The following is a 23,497-nucleotide window of genomic DNA, read 5'->3' as shown; positions in this document are numbered from 1 at the left end:
ATCCAAGCTCTCACAAACTAAGACCTAAGTAAAACATATTTAGAAATAAAATTTCTAAATAGAACAGCCACACTAAGATTACATGAAGAAAGTACCAAAATATATATTAAAAGCAAAGTCAGTCAAGGAGAAGTTGATGAGTTACATTTAAATATATTTAATTATTTTTACTGGATACATGAATACATTTACATTGAAAGTATTAGCCATTTCATATTTACTGAATACATTCATCATAATGTTGAATGGGAATAGCAGCAGCATCATGTAGGAACTGGATAAAATAGGAAATTTAGTGTGCTAGGTTTATTTCCAATAACAATTCCTGCTTCTTTGATGATGTCCACAGTTATACCACTATTCATACTGCATAATGACATATTTACTTGTTCAAGTGTGCAATCTGGAACTGGTTCCGCTTCATCTGAGAGATGGTCATGTTCTCGTGCTATTTGACTTGTTTTGCGAAAGAGACATACATACCATGCTTCCACTAATTTGAATATTCTATCATGAGTTATGGGGGGTATTTCTGAGTGGAAATATGGAAAAAAAATTCCATTGACCTCATTTTGCTTTTGAACATTCTGGGTTTAAGACTATGTTATCTCTTAACTGCCTAAGCATATTTCTACCCACTTTTAATGCACTCTATCCCATAGGCACATACATGCTTTATCTAAACTTAGCTATGCCCTTTATCTGGCTATACTGAATTGCAACTCACATCACACCAATCTGTGATCACTTTTTGTGTTGAATTTGTTCACAACAGAGACATCTCTGACAATCTGGGGTTCAGCCATTAGAAACTTGTCAATCGCATTCCTCAACCCACCATATTGGCTTATATGTGTTCATTTTATAGGATACGGTGTAAATTATTTTCATGGCTTTCCTGTTTATAAACTCTAGTAGATGCTCACTTCCCTTATCCCTCACTTCATTATTGTAAGGTAATTTATTTCATTCATACATTTTCTCTGTTCTGTTAATGTTGGAACATACATATTTGAATGATCTTTAACTTGTCGTGTTTTGAGAGCCTTATTGTAATCTTGATAACTTAAACTGATTAATTATTGAACACTGAAACCTTGAAGATTAACAATCTCACTTTTCCATACATGTCCTACCCTTTTTATAGTACTATTTTAATACATCTACTGCCCCATGTCTCTCATGAGTAAACCTTCATTGACATATTCCCATCTTATACCTCTCTTACACATCTCTCTGCTCTCTGTTTTTACTGTCTACATCGAGCACCACTCATCATTTTCGTCAATATGGCTCTATATGCTAAAACTTGACACCCCTGCTGTTAACTGCTATAAAACCAAACCTCAGAAGTCTAAGCAACAATTTTGCAAAAGCCACGGGATCTAGCAAAAGGAAGTGATGGTGAGATGAAGTTCCATGAACTATATTGGCTATGATGACCTCCTTACCTTGCATAAAATGATGCATGGTGAGTTAGTTTTGATAAACGTTATTTACTTGTTGTCTCTCCCAACAGTATCAATATCAATACTATGATTATAATTATTACTGGTGGTGGACAAGCAACATATTTGAGGTAATGTTTGCATCTGCAGCTGTACCAGTAACACATTTATTGATTCTTCTGAATTATGTGCAAAGAACTACTGACACAGTTGCAATGTGTGACATTGACAGGCTAGGTTGACAATAAAAAAATAATTTTTAAATTATTCGCTCATGAAATATGTTTAAATCTTACTGTTTGTTGCTTAGGCTGCTGGGCTGAGCTATGTGACTAATGGAAACATGGACTACTGGAGTAAGTATTAATTAGGTTGTGCAGTGATTAACGTCTGTGCCGAGTCTAACGGAATTCACTGTAAATCTACACACCTAGATCCAAATATATACCTGGCTTTAACCCATGATCTTCCCAATATTTATAATTACATGGAAATGGAGGTGAATAACACACTCCCGTTCCTGGATATTTTACTTGGGCATGGCCTAAATGGTAAAATAACACACAGCGTTTACAGAAAGCAAACGCACACTGATGCCTATCTGAATGCAGATTCGCATCATCACCCAGCTCAGAAATCCTCTCTTATCAAGACGCTCATACATCGGGCTAAAACAGTGTCAGATGGTGAAAGTCTAGTGAGAGAGATTAAACATGTTAAAGAAGCACTAAGACAGAATGGCTACAATAATGCTCAAATTAACAGAGCACTAAATGCCAAATCACGATCGCAAAGCAACACTGCTGAAAGCGATCAGATTATTAAAACAATAAAAATACCATTTATCTCAGGAGTAACTGACAAACTAGCCCGTGTTTTGCAAAAGCAAAACATTACAGTAAGATTTGGTACAGTACACAAAATTCAACAACTAGTAACGTGCACTAAAGACGAATTACCTAAATTATCAACAGAAGGTGTATATCGGATTAATTGTGTATGTGGCAGATGCTATATTGGACAGACAGGGCGTAACGTTAGTGTAAGACTAAAAAAACACCAGAGAAATATTAAACTATCGCAAACACAACTGTCGGCAGTGGCAGAACATGCATGCCAACAGGGACACTCAATTGATTTTGACAACGTTGAAGTGTTGTGTAAAACTAGTTACTACTGGCCAAGACTAATTAGAGAATCGATTGAAATTGAGAGAAACAGAAATAACTTTAATCGCTCAGACAGCTACAGGCTTAGTGCGGCCTGGAAGCGTATTATTAAATAAGATACATTACAATTCCTTATAAGGGAAACAAACACTAACCGATTACTAATGTAGCATAATCACAATAAAACACATTCCAAATGATTACTAATCTACAACTCGCATCGTAACAATAGCCTGATTACTAATCTAGTATATAATTACAATCACTCCCCCCTTGAATCTTTGCACCTGATGAGTTAATGAGTTAATGATGACGTCACCCTGCTGCTGCTCTATATAAGAACGGGAGACAGCAGAGCCTCACCATTCTGGCGAATTGCCCGATGATGCTGGATGCAATTACCAGCGAAACGTCGTACTCAAATTGTAAATTGTTGTGGTTTCACGCTTCAACACACCGGTGGGCTAAAGCAGTGAACTAATTGTCTTTTGTCAACGTGACACTTTTTTACTGATTGGCCGTGTCGGGTGGTGGAGGGTTACGACACATTTATAAATAACGCGATCTAAACCCAAAAACGTTGATTATAAATTACATAATTTATGTTGGGGAAATGTTTTTGCTTAATGCGGCAATTTGTCAGGAACAAATCTGTTGTGTTAAACAAGGAATTGATTGTTAAAAAACCCTGTATAATGGATGATATTGGTCGTGAAAGCCTACGTGTTAAACTGAAGGAATTGCAGGAATACGATTACTTTGCCGACGGACTACACTTACATGTGTAGTGACATAGAATCAGTTACGTAGCGCTGGCTGCTGGCAGGGAAGGAGATCTGCAGCTCACAGCGGCCCTGACTGACATCAGGGCAGGTGATAGACCAGAGAGGGATCTAGAGAAGGGTCACGGAAGGGGCACACCGAGAACCCGCTAGTAGGTTCCAGAAGGGGGTGTGGCCGGGGGCGGAGCCAATCCACGCTGACAGTAAAAGAGGGGCCCTGGGAGGAGACCTCGAGGCTGTCGTGTGGAGTGGGATCCCTGTCGTGCTGCTGGAGTCTTCACCGTCATCTCCTTCTTCACTATCTCGGCATCGCCAGTCAGGCAGTCTACCAGCTGTCCTGACTGGGAACTGTCGTTACTAAGTGTTGCTGTCAGGCCGTGTTCATAAACAGAGTGCCTCCTATTCTTAGTGTCTCTGAGTCAGTCACGACACATGTAAAAAGTTTGTGGATAACAGGAAGCAATTTTGCAATTGAGGATGGAAAAAATGCAGATTATCCGGGATAATGGGATGTAGAGAACAGACGTTTTCACATACTCTTGATTTAACAGATAAAAGTTGCATGTACTAGGGCATCGGTTAGATGAGTTCTGTATAACCACACATTTCCTCATCTGCACCCCATTCTTAGATAAACCACCTGTAAATAATGGAAAATCAAGGAAATTGGAAAATCGCTTACTCAATGATGGACTTCTGGATACCTGGTTTTGGCAGAATGGTGTCCTAGGGTAAGTATTATTTGTGTGTATCGCACCCCAGAATGCATGTACTGAGGTTAAACGAAGTTAGGGCATTGCTTATATTTTCACCAACTCTTTAGGTCCAAGTAGCAGTGTCTATTGTATTGGAACAAAATCTGGGTGAATCTTAAGCGATCATTCAAATGGGATCACATGATTGTACGGTTGGCGTATTAAATACGTTTCTCAACAGTTTTTATTGTTTCCTTAAATATTTGGTTTATAAACGTGTTGCTTAAATATGAATACATTTTTTAATGAAAAGATTGGATGGAACGTCTCTTAAAGGCCAGACAAGACAATCACATTCACAGCCACTGCCCCTGAAATCAACTCCCACTGGATTGCCGTTGCCTTTTCCATATCAAACACAAGTGGATTATCGGTGGATTATACCAGCACTCCGGTACGTATGCGTTATTTCCTCAAACCCCTTCCCTCATGACATTTACTTGTTTTTATCATCATCATCAGCCTGACTAATTTACTGCTGGATAAAAACCTCCTCATTGTCGCCATCACATACGATTATGTAATGTAACACACTTTAACTTATCGTACGTGGAGTGGGTAGATGGGACACCCCCTGTCCCACGTTTTTCTGTGACCTTTCCATCATTTTTTCTCCTGCACCTTGGCCATGAATTTCATTCAAAATTTCCACAGCCAAAATCCCACCCTGAAGTGAATTTGGACGTTGTACTCAATGTGCTCATGTGGGGGGATAAAAATTGACTTTGCTTTTTTAGGATTAACAGGCGTCAGCCAAATCTGGCTGTCGTCTGAAGCTAGTTGAAATTACTGGCGAAACGTCGTACTCAGATTGTAAATGTTGTGGCTTGGCTCTCCAACACACCGGTGTGCTGTACTAGTGACGAATTGGCATGTTCTGTTTACGTGACAACCCTTACTAGTTGGCTGTGTCGGGTGGTGGCAGGTTTTAAAGACAGATTTATATATTTACGTGATCTAACCCAAAAAACCTTTTATGTATGGTTATTGTTATTCTTTGGTTATTTCGGTAAAGTCACGTAGATATAAAATAATAAAAATAATACAATTACTAAATTTAATAAAAAACTAAAACTCACGACGTTTCGATCGCAGCACAAGCGGTCGTCATCAGGCAGAGAGAAATGGGCGGCAAACCTCCAACTGCAACTGTTTATAAAGGCTTGAAATGGGCGTAGCCCAAGTGTCAGAAGGAGTGGGGACAAGTGCTGCGGGGCAGCCTGAGTGGACGAGCCAAAGCTGTGAGTGGGTGGGGCACAAGAGCTGTGGAGCCAGCCCTTAGCGGCGAGCGGTGCAGTCCAAGTGTGTCAGCAGTATGGGAGGGGGCAGGCAATGCTAATGCAGGAGAAGACAACGGGGGAGAGAGAGGGGGCGGAGCACGGGGAGAGAGAAGGGGCAGAGATAGGTGGAGAGAGAGGGGGAGAGACAGGGGGGGAGAGAGGGGGCAGAGATAGGGGGGGGCAGAGACAGGGGGCAGAGATAGAAAGTGAGAGAGGCGGGAGAGATGGTGGGGGTATTGCACCTAACTCCACACATCCACAATGCTGACGGTGGAGGTTGACAAGAAATTACAATCAAGTCATTACCCAAAGTGGTTGATGACATATTTCCAATGATTGCCGAGTTTATAACCATGTTATCGGTTGACATTGTGTCTGTGTCAATATATGTGGATGGCTTCATGAACGAATCTTTGTTGATAGCTAGCAGGCTTACAAGCAGGGGCGGTTTCTTCATTAGGGCGATTGGGCGACGCACCACCAATGTCATTCAACCACAGAGTCACGCTAGCCGTCACTGTGCCTCTGGATATAGTCCAATCAGCGTCATGTCACGTTCTGTGGAGTACCGCCTCTTTTTGGGCGATTTAACTCCGGCTGAGAATCGCCCCGAGTGGCCCCATAGACTTACATTCAAAGATGTTTTTTTTCGACCGGGGGGCGCTGCAATGCATTCTCTATGGCTTCCGGGAGGGCTCGCCCTAACGTGCTTACGTCATCATACGTAAGCACGTTTCATCCAACAATATAATTTGTCGCCACCTAGTGGAATCTTTAATAAAAGAAACTTGAGTGGATTGTATTAATAGTGAGTATAGAAACAAACAAGATGTATTGTAAGAGTCACTTTATTTTTCATTAATATTAAAGAAGTTAAGTTGCCTTTACATGCTTAAGCTGTTAATTTATCCATTGCATGGGTGGACCTTATCCATATCAATCATCCAGACATTTGCCCCCCCTGAGAGATTTTGCAGGAGCCGCCACTGCTTACAAAGTACCATAGTTTTAGAGAAATCAATTTTCAAACATGGTAGGACCAATACTTCTGCCGTAGCTGATCATTATTTTAATGCGGCTGGCTTACACGATATTTATTTCTCAAAAACGATGGTACTTTGCAAGCCTACTGGCTATCAACAAAGATTTGTTCATGAAGTCATCCACATATGTAGACAGACAATTTCAAATGAGAAGACGGTTATGAACTCGGCAATCATTGGAAAGACGTTAACAACCACTTTAGGTCATGACTTCGTTTGTAATTTATTGTCAACCTCCACCGTCAGCAGTGTGGATGTGTGGAGCAAGGCGCAATGCTCCCCATCTCTCCCCCCTCTCTTTCTCCCTATCTCTATCCCTTCTCTCCCCCCCCCCCCCCATCTCTACCCCCTTCTCCCCCCCTCTCTCTCACCCTTATATCTCTACTCCTCGTCTCTCTCCCCTCATATATCTACCCCCTCTCTCCCCCCCTATCTCTCCCCTCCTCTCTCTCTCCCCTGTCTCTGCCCCCTGTCTCTCCCCCTTTGTCTTCTCCTGCATTCCCTGCCCAGCACATGCTGCTGACACACTTGGACTGCACAGCTCGCCGCTCAGGGCTGGCTCCACGGCTCTTGTGCCCCGCCCACTCACAGCTTTGGCTCGTCCACTCAGGCTGCCCCGCAGCACTTGTCCCCACTCCTTCTGACACTTGGGCTGCACCCATTTCAAGCCTTTATAAACAGTTGCAGTTGGAGGCTTGCCGCCCATGTCTCTCCATCTGATGACGAACGCTTGTGTTGCGATCGAAACGTCGTGAGTTTTTGGTTTTTATTATAAAAAATGTTTTACTAATTTTTATTTTAATATTTTCCATCTACGTGACTTTACCGAAAGAACCAAAGAATATGAATTCCTGCAGTCACGAAAGTTCTAAATCAAAATGTATGCTTATTGTTGTCAGTTTGAAGTGACCTCACCATTGCAAGTCACCATAAATGTACCCAGCGTTACATTTCTTGGAGAAGAGTTCATTGTGGAGGCAACAGTCTTCAACAAGCAGACACAGACAGCTCAGGTAACAATGAGGCACCTTTAAGATCAATTAACACATTTGAAGTTTCACAAACCTTGGCACTCAACATTGTGAATTATAATTTAAAATAATTATAAATGTATAGTATATAAATAACATTTCGGTACTTATGCCTCTTCCAAGACTTGGTCAGCATGGAAGAGGCCAAATGTAGTACCGGAACGTTACATCGATTATCCGGTGCCTTTGGGGGGGAGGGGGAGCCGGATTTAAAAATAAACGCCGGATAATCACATTATTTAAAAAGATCTAATTTTTTCACATTCTTGAATGACATGTTTTTACGTGTTATGTTTTTTTGTGTTTTAAATGTATGCGGTGAAATTGGCATAAATAAACATACAAATAGACACAAATAAATACCCTATACGAAGTTACTGTATTTACTGTACCGTACTTACCATTCCAATCTCGAATACTTTGCATGGGGTGATGTATATACATGCAGTATTTTCATTTTTTCGAATTATACGTAGTGTATAATGCACTTTATTTAATATTTAACACTGTAATCAAGCATGGCTACTTTTTTTTGTCACGCACATGGTGCCGATCACCGGACTGGCTACGGCCTTTAGAGCGGTTTTGCCAGTTTCGCCGGATCGGTCGTGGGACAGCCAGATAATGTTGGAAACTGGATAATCGATTATCAACTGTGCTCTCTCGAGGGGCCCGATAGCGCTTTCTCCAGAGGAGGCCTTTCTGCCAGCAGTGGTGTGCACAAGCAATCGCAGGGCTTACGTTTATCTTTAATTGTTTTAAATAATTATAGTGTTTTATTGTGAGAATCATTTTAATCTGATCCTGACGTTATTCCTCCCATTATGCATTTACCTATTGATTTCTAGGTCCTTGCAAAACTGATGGAGAATGAAAACTTCACGATTCTGTTCCAAAGCAACGGTCTCTCTCCCAATGAACGAAGCTTGAATGTGTCCGGTCAGAATTCTGCCACTGCCTTCTTCCCTGTTTCTCTGAATGTTGACGGCAAAGTTTCCTTCGCTGTAGTTGTCTCCTACCAAAATGTGGATTACACAGTGGTGGGATACACATTGGTCAAGGTAAGTGTGTGCTAGTGTGCGTGCATGTTCTCAGATACAGATGCAATGGGGCCATGTGTTGTCTGCAGTGATTGAAAATTGGGTTGTGTCAATCATGCCATGAAGGCATGGCTTGTGAAGGGAGCACTGAAAGGGAATAATGGCTCATTCCACTTCGTTTCATGTGGGAGTTCAGTCCTTCCATTTAGTAATAATTTGCAAAATTTCTGTTAATACTTCATAAACAAATCATGATTGTTTAAATTTGATAAGCAACCATGCATATAAAACAGTAACCAAATAATAAGAATGAAAGTTACATTGATCAGTCACACCAAGGAGGGAGTTGTTAGAATTATTATGACCCCCCTTCTTAAAAGAGAGTCTACATCCTTCCAATCTGTGATATACCAGTCTTATGGTACAGTTAGCTGTGATTATGTCAACACAATTGCCACCCACCCTCAACCGTTCTCTTGCGACGTAAGCGCTGCCCAGCACTTTATCTGGACTTAGGTTCTGTATTTCCCTTCACACTTCCTCAACAGATGGCACATTAGCCAGCCACTCACAGGGAGCACCTACTTCCTCCAACATTCGAGGCATGGTAGCCCCATTAAGGTCAACTCTACCTTGCCCCAAGTTATCTGAGATGAGGGGTTTCCCCTCCTCCAAGATCTCACAAATATCCACAGATACCTGCAAACCTGTTACTGGGGTTCCAAGATCGGATCGCTGCCCTTGTTTTATTTATTTCTAAAAACACAAATATCAGGGACCCGCTATTTCACAACTTAATCTGAAACACTAGAAATAATAGCATACTAGGGGTCTTCCCATCCAATTAGAGAATTTGCAACACATGTATGTTCACATTAGCCAATCCGCAAATACAACCGAAACACCATTTGTGATGCACAATAAGTTTACTTCCACCTCCACCAATTTGGTTCATTACATCACACGCAAACACTGGCCTTCACTACATTGGAGAAATGGCCAAATGCCTCGATGATAGTTTCATGCAACATCTTCTGTCAGAAATGTTTGTTTCATTAATTTTATCAGACTTCTCTACCTCAGGAATGTAGGACACTTACATTATTTTATTGAAATGGTGATTGGGCCCAGGAATGTATTTCTGGAAGGATTGTGCCTTGTTCACACAAGACCAAACCTTCCAATAATGCAAAGTGACAGCAACATTTTATAATTTGAACATAAACTAGTTTACATCGTAATTCATTTTGAAAATTGTAGGGTTTGTCCCGTACTTAATGTATATTATTCGGTAACTATTAATCTGCCTGTTTAAAACTGCGCATCAGATTTTGGTGTATTATCATCAGGTCCTATGGTGTTAAGTGCAGTCTGCAATCCCTGTTATCTCTCTGGCCTCCTTTTGTATATGCTGTGAACAAGGGCTGTTGCCTGAATGTAGCGTATTATTTATTTATTTTAAGGCTGTGTTGTTGTCGAATTTTCTTTCTCAATGTCTGACAAGTGGTGTAATCTTTTCTGTCGTGTTTTCCCATCATGCAGTACCCAGGCTTCCCACAAACGTACTCGGAGAGTGCCCTCCTCAGCCTTTATGATAATAAAAATTTCACAAGATCATTTGTGTTCAACTTCCCACCCAACATCGTACAAGGAAGCAGTTCAGCCGTCCTTTACATCTACGGTACATGTCCATTGGACACCATGCCGGTTAATTCTCACAGATATATCTAGATTGCTATTGTTGGTGTTTTTGCTTATATATGATTCTACATCAGGGCTGACTACAAGATTTTTCTGACTATTGCCATAGTTGGATAAATAATGGGAAATTGCTTTGCCATGTAATAAAGAACTATAACTGGAATATGTATGCGTTAACTTTTAAAATTGTGTTATTATTTGTTGTTAGCAAACACGTAATGAAAATTGAGCCATCTGGTAGCAGCATATGACCACGTCTGAATAATAAAGTGTGATAACATGCAAAACATCAACTAGATAGGTGGATTTATATGAATTAGGTGCAGATGAGCCAGCCACAAGTAAGTCAATGGTATCCACAAGTATTCAGTAGCTACTGCTCAGTGCTCCACCAACCACCACATCAGGTAATGAGCTCCAATAACAATTCCCAGGAATACTCAGATAGTTTATGGATGAACAAGTTATTTGTAGAGTACTAAAGCGCAACTGTGGCTTTAAGCAGTGGCCTTGACATGCGCTTGTGTGAAACGTGCAGGAGACATCATTGGGCCCTCCCTCACTGGGCTGGACCAGCTCATTCAGATGCCGTACGGCTGCGGGGAGCAGAACATGATCAACTTTGCACCGGGAATCTACATCCGGATGTATCTGGACGTGTCCCACCAGACAACGCCAGATATCGCTGTTAAATCCTTGAATTACATGAATTCAGGTAATGTAACATGTTTTAATTGTTATTAGTGGGCTGTTGTATAGCAGATAGTCTGTTGCTTGTCATTCCAGTATCCCCACTTCCGCAAATTGACTTGTGAACTGCTGAATCCGTTCGAAGGTGATATAAAAAATTCAGGTTCACCCATCATTCTATGTGCCAGCGGCGAGATGTTCGGTGACAATGCATTTTTATACCCTTGGTAATTTTGTTTCAGTTGAGTTTCAGTTTTGTAGCAGTCGGTAGTTATTCGAAGCGGTGCCATTGTGGCTTGGGAGCTTTTCTGTGATTTATTTTCACCCTTGAAGGGTAACAACTATCGTTTTTGTATGACAATAGGAAAACTCATGAACCAGATGGAATAGCCGTGGACATTATAAAAAAAGCAGAATCAGTGATCTCATAAAATTTTTATACAAATTAAATACCTCAATCTAGAACTATGCCTCAATTATTGTCCTATTAAACAAGTGAGACAAACCTAACTTTTCATTGATGCTATCTTGGCAGTGGTTCATTAGCACAAATAGTGTCTAGATTGTATATTGTTTGGTTGTCTATCATCTTTGTAAACTATTGATACATATGTAATGCGAGCGTAAATGGGGTTTGCTGCTGGGCTCTGGCCCAATCACACGGCCCGGGGTATTGGGGGGCGGAGCCCAGTGGGAGGGGCCGCCGTTCACCTCGGGTCCAATTGGAAGCGAGGTGAATGGGGGTGGAGCCAGCAGGGCAGTAGGGGAAGGCCGGATCTGACGATCCGGAAGGGGAGGAGTCAGGATCACGTGGGGAACAGGATATAGGGGGAGCCCGGAAGGGATCGGGGTCAGTTGCGGGAGTAAGGAGGCTGAGCCACGTTGGGTGGCCGGAGGGGATCCGCGCCATCGGCCACGTGGCCGAAGGACCTTCATGCCGTCGGCCAGCGGTGTGCGGAGTGAGGGAGTGGAGGAGCTATTGGAGGAAAGCGCGCGAGGAGACACTGTTCCGCTATCAGGACCAGCGAGGTGCGAGGAAGAGCGGAGGAGCTGACGAGGGAGCGCGTGCGGGGCGCATGCAAGGAGACGCTGGTCCGCGGTCAGGACCAGCGGGGTGCGGAGAAAGAAACTAAAAAGACCAACGGAGATCAGCAGTGCCTGACGAAGTCTTTTATTACACATATGACAGAAGGCTAATCATTCTCTAATTCTTCAAATTACAAAATCTCATCATGGGACCTCCTTTGCCAGTACCAAAATATGAGAATAGGTTTCGCCTTTTTGTCTGGCAACAAAACAAGTGATAATTGTTTTTTTACCCTTCTATCTGGCAAGAAAACTGACACATTTTTTACAAGGAGTCATTTTTACATAGACCACAATACCTGCGGTCATAATGCAAACAAAAAACATAACTCTGATAATGTGCACTGTCCTTGAAGTTGATTGGTCCACACCCGAGACAGCTTTCCTTAGAGCCTAGTCCTACATGGGTTGGACCAGATGACGCCAAAAGGCGCACAACTCAAAGACAATGCACCATCAGATTATGAGAGCTCGGGGTAAGCATTTACACCATTGGAACCTCATTTGCCAGTAAAAAATATGATAATTGGTTTTTTATCCTTCCATCTGGCAACAAAACTGACACCTTTTTTTTGGCGTCATCTGGTCCAACCCATGTGAGACTAGGCTCTAAGGAAAGCTGTCTCGGGTGTGGACCAATCAACTTCAAGGACAGTGCACATTATCAGAGTTATGTTTTTTGTTTGCATTATGACCGCAGGTATTGTGGTCTATGTAAACATGACTCCTTGTAAAAAAGGTGTCAGTTTTGTTGCCAGATAGAAGGGTAAAAAAACAATTATATTTTTTACTGGCAAATGAGGTTCCAATGGAACAAAACAAGTGTTAAGATGTTAAAACACCAAACTGAAACCTTTTACAAGGAATCATGTCTGCATTAACCACAATACTTGTGGTCAGAATGCAAACAAAAACATACTCTGATAATATATGCATTGTCTTTAAAACGGATTGGTTCACACCAGAGACAGCTTTCTTTTGAGCCTAGTCTCAAACGGTGTTCGCCTTTTGGCGTCCTCTGGTCTAACACCAATGCGGGATGGTGATGGTATGAGGAGGCTTTCATTAATCAGTTTAAAAGACAATGCATATATTATCAGAGTATGTTTTTTTGCATTCTGACCACAAGTATTGTGGTTAATGCAGACATGATTTATTGTAAAAGGTTTCAGTTTTGTGTTTTAACATCTTAACACCTGTTTTGTTTACAGAAAAAGGGGAAAACCTGTTATCTTATAAAATCTCATTAATCAAAAACACTCCCATAAAAATTTACAAATATAGGCAACCGTTTGGACAATGGCTCTTCTTCATAGTGGGGAAATCAAGAAGTATTGTAAAAGTATCACACAGGTTAATAGCAGGAAAATAAACACTTTCAGAAAAAGAGCTCACCTTTTCAGAAAAAGAGCTCACCTCTTTTCTCAGGAGCCTTGGGTTTAAGTCTCGTGAAGGGAGATTATCGATTAGAGAACATACGCGCGAGATCGCAACAGAGGTTGGGCAATGAGGGCAGCGCATGGGCAGGAGTGAGATGGATGGTACAATCATGGGACAATGCGGGATGGTGATGGTATGGGGAGGCTTTCATTCAGCAGTGGATTAAACATAACTCATGATGAATATGACTCCTATTTGTGTTACATAGGTCAAAGGTTCATGTTTGTACTGACTTGTTTCTCCTGTTACCCTAAAGAAACACTCGCATATAATGTACATCCGATTTGCATAAATCGTAAATTGTGGAAGGTATGTTTAACATAATAATAAAGATTAAATAATAATTCAGTTACCTAGTTTTCAAGTTCCTTGGTATATTAAAATGCAATGAACATAAAGTACTATTTAACAGAGATGCTACATTTAGTGCGGTCTTCGTATTGGTTTCCAACATTGAGTTTAACACGGCAATTATATTCCGTAACTGTATTTATTATTATTTTGTAGTAACAAGCTAAGTATGCCGTTGTGTTTATTCAGGCTATGAACGAGAGCTCATGTACAGGAGAAGTGATGGCTCCTTCAGTGCATTTGGAAACTCTGATCAACAAGGCAGTACATGGTAATAGCCTACAGCTAAGAAACTAATACAGTGGTCTTTCAGTTTTATTTAATTTTTCATTCTCAACTTTGGTTAAATTAAATCAAGTTTTTTAAATATTCAGTATTTTATGCTTTCATTAACGTTTTTTTACTTGTCATTTTGTTATTAATATTTTCCCTTTTCTGTTGTGTAATCTTAAACATTGCAATACAATGTATACATTGAACAGTTATATAATCTGAATTAAAATTATTTTGTGTTATGTAAGAAAGATGACCAACAAAATGCAATGGTTGAAGGCTTATTTTTTCCAATGTTTGGATGCAGTACTACAATTGAAACCACTTATTTTTAAAACTTTATTACACATTCATATAATCGACCCATGTTTCTGTACATGGTATTGATACTAAAATCTTGGCAGCCACAACATGTATGCTGCAAACTCTGTCAACAGAAACGTGAAACAGGAATACATACTCTTTGGGTCTTTTGGTAAAGTCTCGTAGATAGAATACATTTTAAGAAAACCGTTCCGGATTACAGTATTAGCTGAAATACACGTGAGAGTCTCACAAACATAGCTAAAAGTAACATCGTCCTCATATTCAAGTCTCTCAGGTACAAATCTGTAATGGGTGTTGTACCCCAATGGTACATTCACAGATCGTTCTAGACATAGCCTTTAGGTGATATCCAATGACCTGCACCGAATGATAATTATTATCAGACACATGTGTAAACTTGTTTTTGGTTGGCACTTTCTAAAAAAAAAGAGTTCTTATCTGATAATTCCAAGCAAATATACCAGACAGTAGTCATGAATGCCACGATGGGCAGAATGTGAATCTTTCTCCTAAGTGTGTACACAGCACACATATGAACGTCAAACACCTTGTTTATTAGTTGCGCAATATTCCCGAAGAACCCTGTAGTCGTTCTTTCCAAAATTAATGTGTTTGTTTTTGCTTTGTTGTTACTCTGTTCACCCACCACGGATGCGCCTTATAAAACAGCCAGGCAACTAGCTAAATGGGATCATCATACAAAATGAAAATAAACTCAAAAACTTTAACTTAAAATATGGGATGAGGGCAAATACTGACTTCCCTCTGAGGGTATGACGTGTTTTCTCGGGCTATTGTCCCAAGTGGGATTTTTCAATGTTGTCTTTTTCTCCGAATAAGACTTTGTTTATACTGGAGGAACCCGATAAGTTCTAAAGCTTTTTTTCACAGATGTGCAGTAGTTTTCACATCTGTCTGCATGTGTCTTGCGCTCTCTTTCCAAATCCCTAGGCTGACAGCGTTCGTGCTGAGGACTTTCCTGCAGGCACGGAGTTATATCCTTGTGGACAGCAATGTGATCGACACTGCTCGCAACTTTCTGCTGAACTCTTTGGCACCATCTGGTCAGTTCACGGAGCATGGCTACGTGATTCACAGGGAGCTGCAGGGCGGCTCTGCCAGCCACATCAGCCTGACGGCCTACACTCTCCTCGCCTTCCTGGAGGACAGTACGGTAGGCAGATGATAAACAATCAAAGTATGGGAATATTTGGTTGAGACAAAGATAAAACTCGTCTTCTTCATTGTATGGCTGATGTAGATATAGAGCAACAAATCATTTAACATAAAGGTGGTTGACCCAGATAATTGCATCAGGAGTAGTAGAATGTTTGACTATGATACCTCCTCCTTATTTGTGAATCGGGCACTGAGTCCGTTATACGTTCCATGGTCTCTTCTGGGTGACCATAGTTGCACACTGGAGAAATTTACATTTTCTATTTGTGTATCAAGTAACCGCATCTGCCATAGCTGGTATAGATGTGGTTCTGGGTATCCCATATGCTTCATGGAATTTTAAAGCCAGGGAATTTCTCCATTATGTCTTTCATGAGGTATTTGTTTGTCTTATTGTGAACTCCATTTAGCTTTCCTAGTGTAATGCGAGCAAGGATTGAGGGGGGCGGAGTCTGGGTCACGTGAGGAGAAGGAGGAGTTAGGGTCACGTGGGGGGAGAGGATTTAGGGAGAGAACCGGAAGGGGATCGGGAAGTTTAAACGGAGTGAAACGGGGGGCCACGCTGGGCAGTACTGGGAGGGTGGCGCGATCGCCACGTGTTGGGAGACCTCGGCACCGTCGGCCATCGGTGTCAGGGCGCAGGGGGCTAGCGGGCTGTGGAAGGCTGGCTGCAGAGCGGAGCAGCAGGGTGGTTGCAGAGCGGAGCAGCAGTGTGGCTGCAGAGCGGAGCAGCAGGGTGGCTGTGGAGTGATCGACGGAGGAGACGCGGGCCTGAGCGAGGACGCCGTGGGAGCAAGATTTACACGAACAACGGAGATCGACACTGTGAAAGAGTCCTTTATTACACTAGCATCAGGGTTGAAATTCCATTTCTGAAGGTTAGGCGCATGGGTCAAAAATGTTTGGATAACGTTATTGAGATAGTGGTGGAAGGGAAGACGTACTTTTTCCATGATTATCTCCACTTTTCCCTGAGGGTTGCAGCATCGCAGTGAATGGATCTGTCAGCAATGTGCAAAAACGTGGAAAATGCCAGGGTGTTGTGGCCATCTTGAGGGTTCCAGTATTCAGATGGACATCAACAAGTCAAGCCTGGCTATTTCTGGTTCATACCGGTGTACCGTTTACTGCTAAGGAGTACACAAGCATCATCACTGCTGTATGAAACACTGATGCCGATGCTCCCCAGCTTGTGCTTGGCAATTTCTGGACCAGGTTGACCTTTGTCTTCTTTTTAGTGGCTATCTTTTTCAGTTGGCCATCAAAGGTTATCCTGTGGTGCAACTTTATTCCTAGATAGTTCAGAATTGGGTAATGGTATACAGTTTTGCCACAAAAAGACACGTTCAGGGTGCGATTAGCATTTCTGTTCACAAGATGAAAGGTAGTGACTGTTGATTTGTGCAGGTTTGGTTTGAGCCTCCATTTCCAGAAATATCCCTCCATGGTGTTTAGGTCCCCGTTCAGGGTGGACTTGATGTCATTCAAGGTGGCTGCTTGTTTTACCAGGGCAAGGTCATCTACGTATGCAAATTTGTGTAACTTTTTTGGTGACACACTCATGAAGACATTAGTGAGCATTTGTGAGCATTTAGCCTTGTGACAGTCCATTGTTGAATGACTGGGGTGAACTGCCATTGTCACCAAAAGGGACATGTACCTGTCAATTACTCAGCATCATCCATAGCAAGCAAAGTGTTTTGAAACAGTGGATGATCCTTGCAAGCTTCATCATCATGCTTTTAATCCAGACTGTGTCGTAGGCCAATGGGACGGTATTCCAAAGTGGAGCAGTTCAAGCAACTAAGTGGAAAGATAAGCGTTTTAACCTGCAGTATGGCGGTTGAACAGTACATGCTTACCTCGCTTTATGTGGGTTTGATTTGTACAATTTTACATATGAGGCAAACTTATTTCTACCCAAAATCGTTAAATGCGACTTGAATTCACTGATATCCAGCTATGCGGTCAGACGTGTGACAATAAAGTAGTTGTAATTTAATATAAGTTCAGTTATTTCCAAATATTTTATAATTCTTGCTCGGGCTGTCTTTGTATTATTACTTTGCATAGGCAGGTTATACGTTGTGTAAGTTATTACATACAGTTATTAGGGCTTGTGGATGAGGTGGGAGGCGAGGGGTGAAATTGGGACCCCTTCTGTGGATGTTTCATTGTTCAGAAGGTAGTGTTCCTGATTTTTCTTTTGACTTTCAATGCCTCGAGGGTCACTTTAATATTTCTATCCGCTAGATAGTGCTACCTTGAGCAGGTGCCAACGGCACTCTTCTTAAAGACTCAAGTGTTTCACTCTCTCTTCTTCCTCCTCTCCCTCTTCTCATTCATGTTTTTATTTTCTTCCCTCTGTTTCTCTTTCCCATCTTAGATCATAACTCGGGGTTCCTCCAGATCCATTCGTTTGTACTAATTGTGCTAACGCATGTATCCTGTTTCTGTTTTCCTTGGTTTGCATTGATGAAGTAGATAAATAAATGCAACTTTAGAGATTATTATGCTGATGTGCCGTAAGGGTAATGATTCCTTGTTTATTTAGTGCAGTTAATACTGATCATAATACTTACACATTACATTTTTCTTTTGCATGAGACTGCATAGGGTTTTGGTGAGATCAAATAACACAATGACAATGGAAGATTCATTATTGAATATCCTGCAGTGGTGATCAGCATGCATTGTTAGGGATCTGCATATTAGAGTGGTTGACCTGAACACATTGGTTAAAGGTGCTTTGCTTTGATTATCCCAAAATGATAATTCTGGTGCATGTGGATTACAGAATAACAATGTGAACATCTCAAGTGCTATCCACTTCCTGGAGGCGAATGTGAGTGGTGGCGGCGTGGCAGCCAGCCTGCCCTTGGCCCTCACAGCGTACGCCCTCTCCCTCGCCAACAGCAGCCACGCCGATACTGCCCTGACCCTACTCAACAGCCGCTCCACTTCAATAGGTCAGGCACTAATGCAACACGTGCCCACTGAACCCACAACTTCTGAATGGGTGATATTTTAGTTTCAATGGGGTGTTATGCTTAACTTTTGAAAATATTTCAATGACTTATTTTTGTTAACCTGATAATATTGTCTCCTTCACATTTCTGTCTCTCCATATAAAACAATGAAATAATTTCTTACACAACCCATCAGCCGCATATCCTTCTGGGAGTGCATAATTTTAACAGCATTGAATCAAGACACGCAAACTCTAGGCTGGTTTTGACATATGTGTCTCATCATCAGAGTCAGGGTGGCAAGCTGAGTTTTGAGTAAAATACTAAATTAAATAAAAGTGTTAACTTGTACATTATATTCCAGAGAATGGGCTGAAGTTCTGGTCAGACTCTGCATCAAGTCAAGAGTCCTACTACTGGCAGCCGTCGGCCATCACCATTGAGACCACAGCGTACGCCCTCCTGGCTCATCTTCATCAGAACAAAATTGCAGAGGCGGTCCCTATCATGAATTGGCTGAGTCAGCAGAGGAACCACCTGGGAGGATATGCCTCCACACAGGTAACGACATTACCAGGGGAACATTCCTCTACAGAGTTGCTTGAAAGTGACACAATTCATAATTGATATTTTAAGGGGTTTTTTTGTTGAAGGCAGTTGCGGGATTGCTGCGATAGCATGTCGGATTTGCAAGGAAGGACAGCATACTTCAATATGGATTACCGTTGATACGGCCATTTTAATACACACAATAGGACAGGAGTGGACAAGATCTAAGGGCTCGCATAATGCACATGCATAATGTACGTTGACTCAGTAATCTCCCCCCCCCCCCCCTTTGCGCAAGAGCGCTGTGGTCACCACACCTACGCCTCTGTATAAAGAACGAAACAGTTAGATTTCTCCACAAATCTGGCTTTGCTCTCCAACACACTGGTGTGCTGGACTAGTGACGAGTTGGCATGTTCTGTTTACATGACAACCCTTACTAGTTAGCTGTGTTGGGTGGTTGCGGGTTTTAACGACACAGTTATATATTTACCCGCTCTAACCCAAAAAAACTCGATTATAGATTATATTGGTCACGAATGCCTACGTGTTAAACTTGCAAGGAAGACCTGGAAAAGACAGAGTTATGGTTTGAAAAAAAATATGAAGGTTGTAAATTTTTCGTGAAAGGTAGCATATTTATGATTTGGTCGAGAAATATGAATAATCTATGTTGGCAGTGGTGCAAAAGGACACGTAACAAACTCAACACATTCATCAATAACACTGCCTTATAAGGAAAAACCAATATATTAGGTGGCATCTTAGGGAATGGTCCTTCTGCATTCCACATAGATAAAGGGCCATTGCCCAAAGGGTTGCCTATTATATGTTTCCTTGGAGGCCAGTTTCATGATGAATAATTATATGTTAAGCAATAAAGTAAGTATGGACAATAAAGTAACATTAAATATAAATTTTTATTATTTGTAATCATACGTAATTCTGCACAATATTATTGACGTAATATGTTGTGTATTTAATTATACATTTAACATTTACATTTAGAAAAAATATATTTGCCGTAAATATATCAACGTCATGAATGTAACATACCATGACATAAAATTGTGAAGGCAGATGAACATATTCTAAATATAGTTCGAGAAATATGAATAATCTTATACTTCAAAGTGATTAACAATGAAATTGATGTAAAAATAAGTAAAACACTGGATGATAATTACATTTAGATTTCTGGTTGTGATAGATGTATAAATATTTGTCATGGAAATGGTCCTTTACTCCGGTGAACAGAGATATATCTGTATGGCCAGTGCTAGACTTTCGAACGAGTTACTTTCCTGAGATTATTCATAAGTCGATTTGTTCGTACCTCAAAATGCAATTTTTAATTGTACGTACTGTACATACTATACGTAAATGTTATGGTTCAACAAAAAATAGGAGCATTGTTACAGTCATAACTAAGAAGAAATTACGTACATTTCCATGTCATATCATAATAAAAGAGTATATAGTAAATTAAACAAAATGAAATAACATTAAAACACTTTTATTTTCACTTAGCTTGTGTCCTGATGTTGGCTTGCTTGCAGGAATGGGTGTTTATAGCATTCTGGGACTCATTACATCTTGCGGAGGATCGATTCGCTGAACAAAATAGTTCTGCAGTTCGGTTCATAAGTACGATCGAACGTTCGCAAGTCAGATGGTTAGAAAAAACAACATCTTGTGACAGTTCATTCATAAGAGAGGATGTTCATAAGTTGGGGACTGCCTGTACAATATTTCCACAAATTAACAAATACAAGTAACAGTATTGTTGGCTTTGGGTTCACAGGACACAATAGTGGCGCTGCAGGCTCTGTCCGAGTTTGCCGTGTGGCAGTTTGGAAAAGTGTCTGGTTCACTAACTGTCTCTACTGCATTGCCGAGCAGCCCCATCACCGTGCAGCTGTCCGGCATGAATGCCACGGACAAGCGCATTGTGAAGGTACCACACCCTACCATGGCTGGCACTTAGAGTGCATTCAATAAATCTCAGGGATAGACAGGAAGCCGCTCATGGTAAGTGACAGGAAGCTGCTCATGGTGAGTGACAGGAAGCTGCTCATGGTGAAAAGTGCACAAAGATGGAGAGGTGCTTGCTTGGAATTACACTGGGAGACAGGAAGAGGAACAAACAAATAGAGAACATATCTAAGGTAAATATGTAAATTTGACTGTTAAGAATAGTGGGCTTGGGCAGGGCACATCGCTCAAAGGGATGACGGATGGTGGCTGAGACTAATAATGGAGTGGCAGTTAAGAAATAATGTCTACCGTGGAGTGCTGAATTCAGCTTGTGTGCAGGAGCTGAATGGATTATTAGATCACAAGACCATGAGTGCAGCAGTGCAGAGACCATCGCTGATGATAGATTCCTGTGTTTTTAATGGAATTTCATTGCTTCTATTCCAATAGATTTCTACAAGCTCAAACTTAAATGTGACTCTGTCTGGAACTGGTCGTGGACAAGTTATTGCACAGGTATTGGCTGCCCTGAAATGTAATGATAAAACAGCCATTCTCTCAAGAATGCAGCATTCCACATGGGGCTTTTAGTTTTTGCTCTGTGACCATAATATATCATGCTACATTTTAAGATAGAATTTGGGATAAATTAGGTTTGTATGGTGCCATTTTAGAGGCCCGTGTAGTGGCTGAGTAAAGGATTAATTAAATCATGTTATTCTGAAGTTACCATCTGGGACTGTCTCCTGCAAATTGTGTAATTGATGTAGGTAGTGTATTTATGACCTGGGACACTTCTTACTTGATTCCAAAAGTAGAATATGATTATTATTCATGATGTCTATATAAATATGAATGTATGTTTAGTTTTAAAAGCTGCATTCTTAAACATCCACATTATGATAAGACACACATGTATCCACCCGATTCTTTTGTGAAGAGCTGAGTCAATACCAGGTTACACGAGTGGGTGACTGAGTTTTTTTAATGTAGACAAATATAATCTTTGTATAGATCGACTCAGTTAATGTCATGTAACACGGGGTCATTCGGAAGTGTAATTTGGATGAAGTTAAAAGTGTCGTGCTGATAAGTTTTGCCGTGCCTTCGCAGCTGAACGTGTTCTACAACGTGCGGGATTCCCCGGTGGTACGCAGAGCTCGCTCGGCGGCCCCCAGCCCAAGCTACGAGCTCGATGTGTACTTCAAAGACACCGGGGTTAACGGTTCCATCGGGGAGCAGGTGGTGCTGACAGCATGCACAAGGTATGGAGGAGGCTTGAGGGGTGTTAAAAAACATCCCAACGAGCAGATTGGTCAAGTTTATTTTCACGGCAATCCAAATACAGATGGCTTTCAATTATCTGTGGCCTATTATCTGAGATTTGGATTAACCGTGCTTCGGGGTGACTGTCTCATTGCCCATGCTACAGCCACGTGGTGATGAAACACGCCTGTAATACAACACTGTGGATTACTTAAATGTTGTGAAATTCCTTCCCATGGGTTTTGAGGTACCATACCCTGACTTGCCAGGAGGTGGTGCAGGAAATGGGGACTCCCATCTGTACCATTTGCATAAGATAGATTGTTTCCACCTTGCACCATGTAGGTTTTCTCTGAGTGCTGCGGTTTCCCCTCACATGTAAAAACGCATTAATTGACTGAAAACACTTTAATATATAGAAGACCATAAGGCTTGGACAATTGTTTATGCTAACTCACTGCCAGGCCTCTGTGATTCTTGTGGTTTTTCGTGCATCTGAGTCGTTCTCTGTATTAGAGAGCTAAGTAAGTACAGTGAGCGAAAAAAAAAATTTGATCCCCTGCTGATTTTGTACGTTTGCCCACTGACAAAGAAATGATCAGTCTATAATTTTCATGGTAGGTTTATTTGAACAGTGAGAGACAAAATAACAAAAAAATCCAGAAAAACGCATGTCAAAAATGTTATAAATTTATTTGCATTTTAATGAGGGAAATAAGTATTTGACCCCTCTGCAAAACATGACTTAGTACTTGGGGGCAAAACTCTTGTTGGCAATCTCAGAGGTCAGACGTTTCTTGTAGTTGGCCACCAGGTTTGCACACTTCTCAGGATGGATTTTGTCCCACTTTTCTTTGCAGATCTTCTCCAAGTGATTAAGGTTTCGAGGCTGACGTTTGGCAACTCGAACCTTCAGCTCCCTCCACAGATTTTCTATGGGATTAAGGTCTGGAGACTGGTTCGGCCACTCCAGGACCTTAATGTGCTTCTTCTTGAGTCACTCCTTTGTTGCCTTGGCCGTGTGTTTTGGGTCACTGTCATGCTGGAATACCCATCCACGACCCATTTTCAATGCCCTGGCTGAGGGAAGGAGGTTCTCACCCAAGATTTGACGGGACATGGCCCCGTCCATCGTCCCTTT

The 23,497-nt window shown here is 41.4% G+C and overlaps 1 protein-coding gene across 2 annotated transcripts in view; it reads left to right on the top strand.

Annotated features, from left to right (window-relative positions):
• LOC133351355 (CD109 antigen-like) overlaps positions 1–23,497 on the top strand; it is a 92,389-nt gene that overhangs the window by 64,365 nt on the left and 4,527 nt on the right. For both annotated transcript variants that reach the window (XM_061566489.1, XM_061566490.1), the window contains exons 17-31: positions 1,520–1,579; positions 1,759–1,804; positions 4,031–4,130; positions 4,431–4,548; positions 7,377–7,490; positions 8,357–8,569; positions 10,091–10,229; positions 10,788–10,964; positions 14,006–14,087; positions 15,368–15,590; positions 18,393–18,564; positions 18,929–19,125; positions 20,918–21,070; positions 21,541–21,606; positions 22,204–22,355. In XM_061566489.1, coding sequence (XP_061422473.1) covers positions 1,520–1,579; positions 1,759–1,804; positions 4,031–4,130; positions 4,431–4,548; positions 7,377–7,490; positions 8,357–8,569; positions 10,091–10,229; positions 10,788–10,964; positions 14,006–14,087; positions 15,368–15,590; positions 18,393–18,564; positions 18,929–19,125; positions 20,918–21,070; positions 21,541–21,606; positions 22,204–22,355 — 2,012 coding nt within the window. The remainder of the gene's footprint in view (positions 1–1,519; positions 1,580–1,758; positions 1,805–4,030; positions 4,131–4,430; positions 4,549–7,376; positions 7,491–8,356; positions 8,570–10,090; positions 10,230–10,787; positions 10,965–14,005; positions 14,088–15,367; positions 15,591–18,392; positions 18,565–18,928; positions 19,126–20,917; positions 21,071–21,540; positions 21,607–22,203; positions 22,356–23,497) is intronic.

The sequence above is a fragment of the Lethenteron reissneri genome, chromosome 37, assembly GCF_015708825.2.
Source record: "Lethenteron reissneri isolate LAM-NWPU_2019-01 chromosome 37, ASM1570882v1, whole genome shotgun sequence".
NCBI lineage: Eukaryota > Metazoa > Chordata > Hyperoartia > Petromyzontiformes > Petromyzontidae > Lethenteron > Lethenteron reissneri.
The sequence above is the reverse complement of the archived record's forward strand: the minus strand, read 5'-3'. Positions and strand labels throughout refer to the sequence as shown.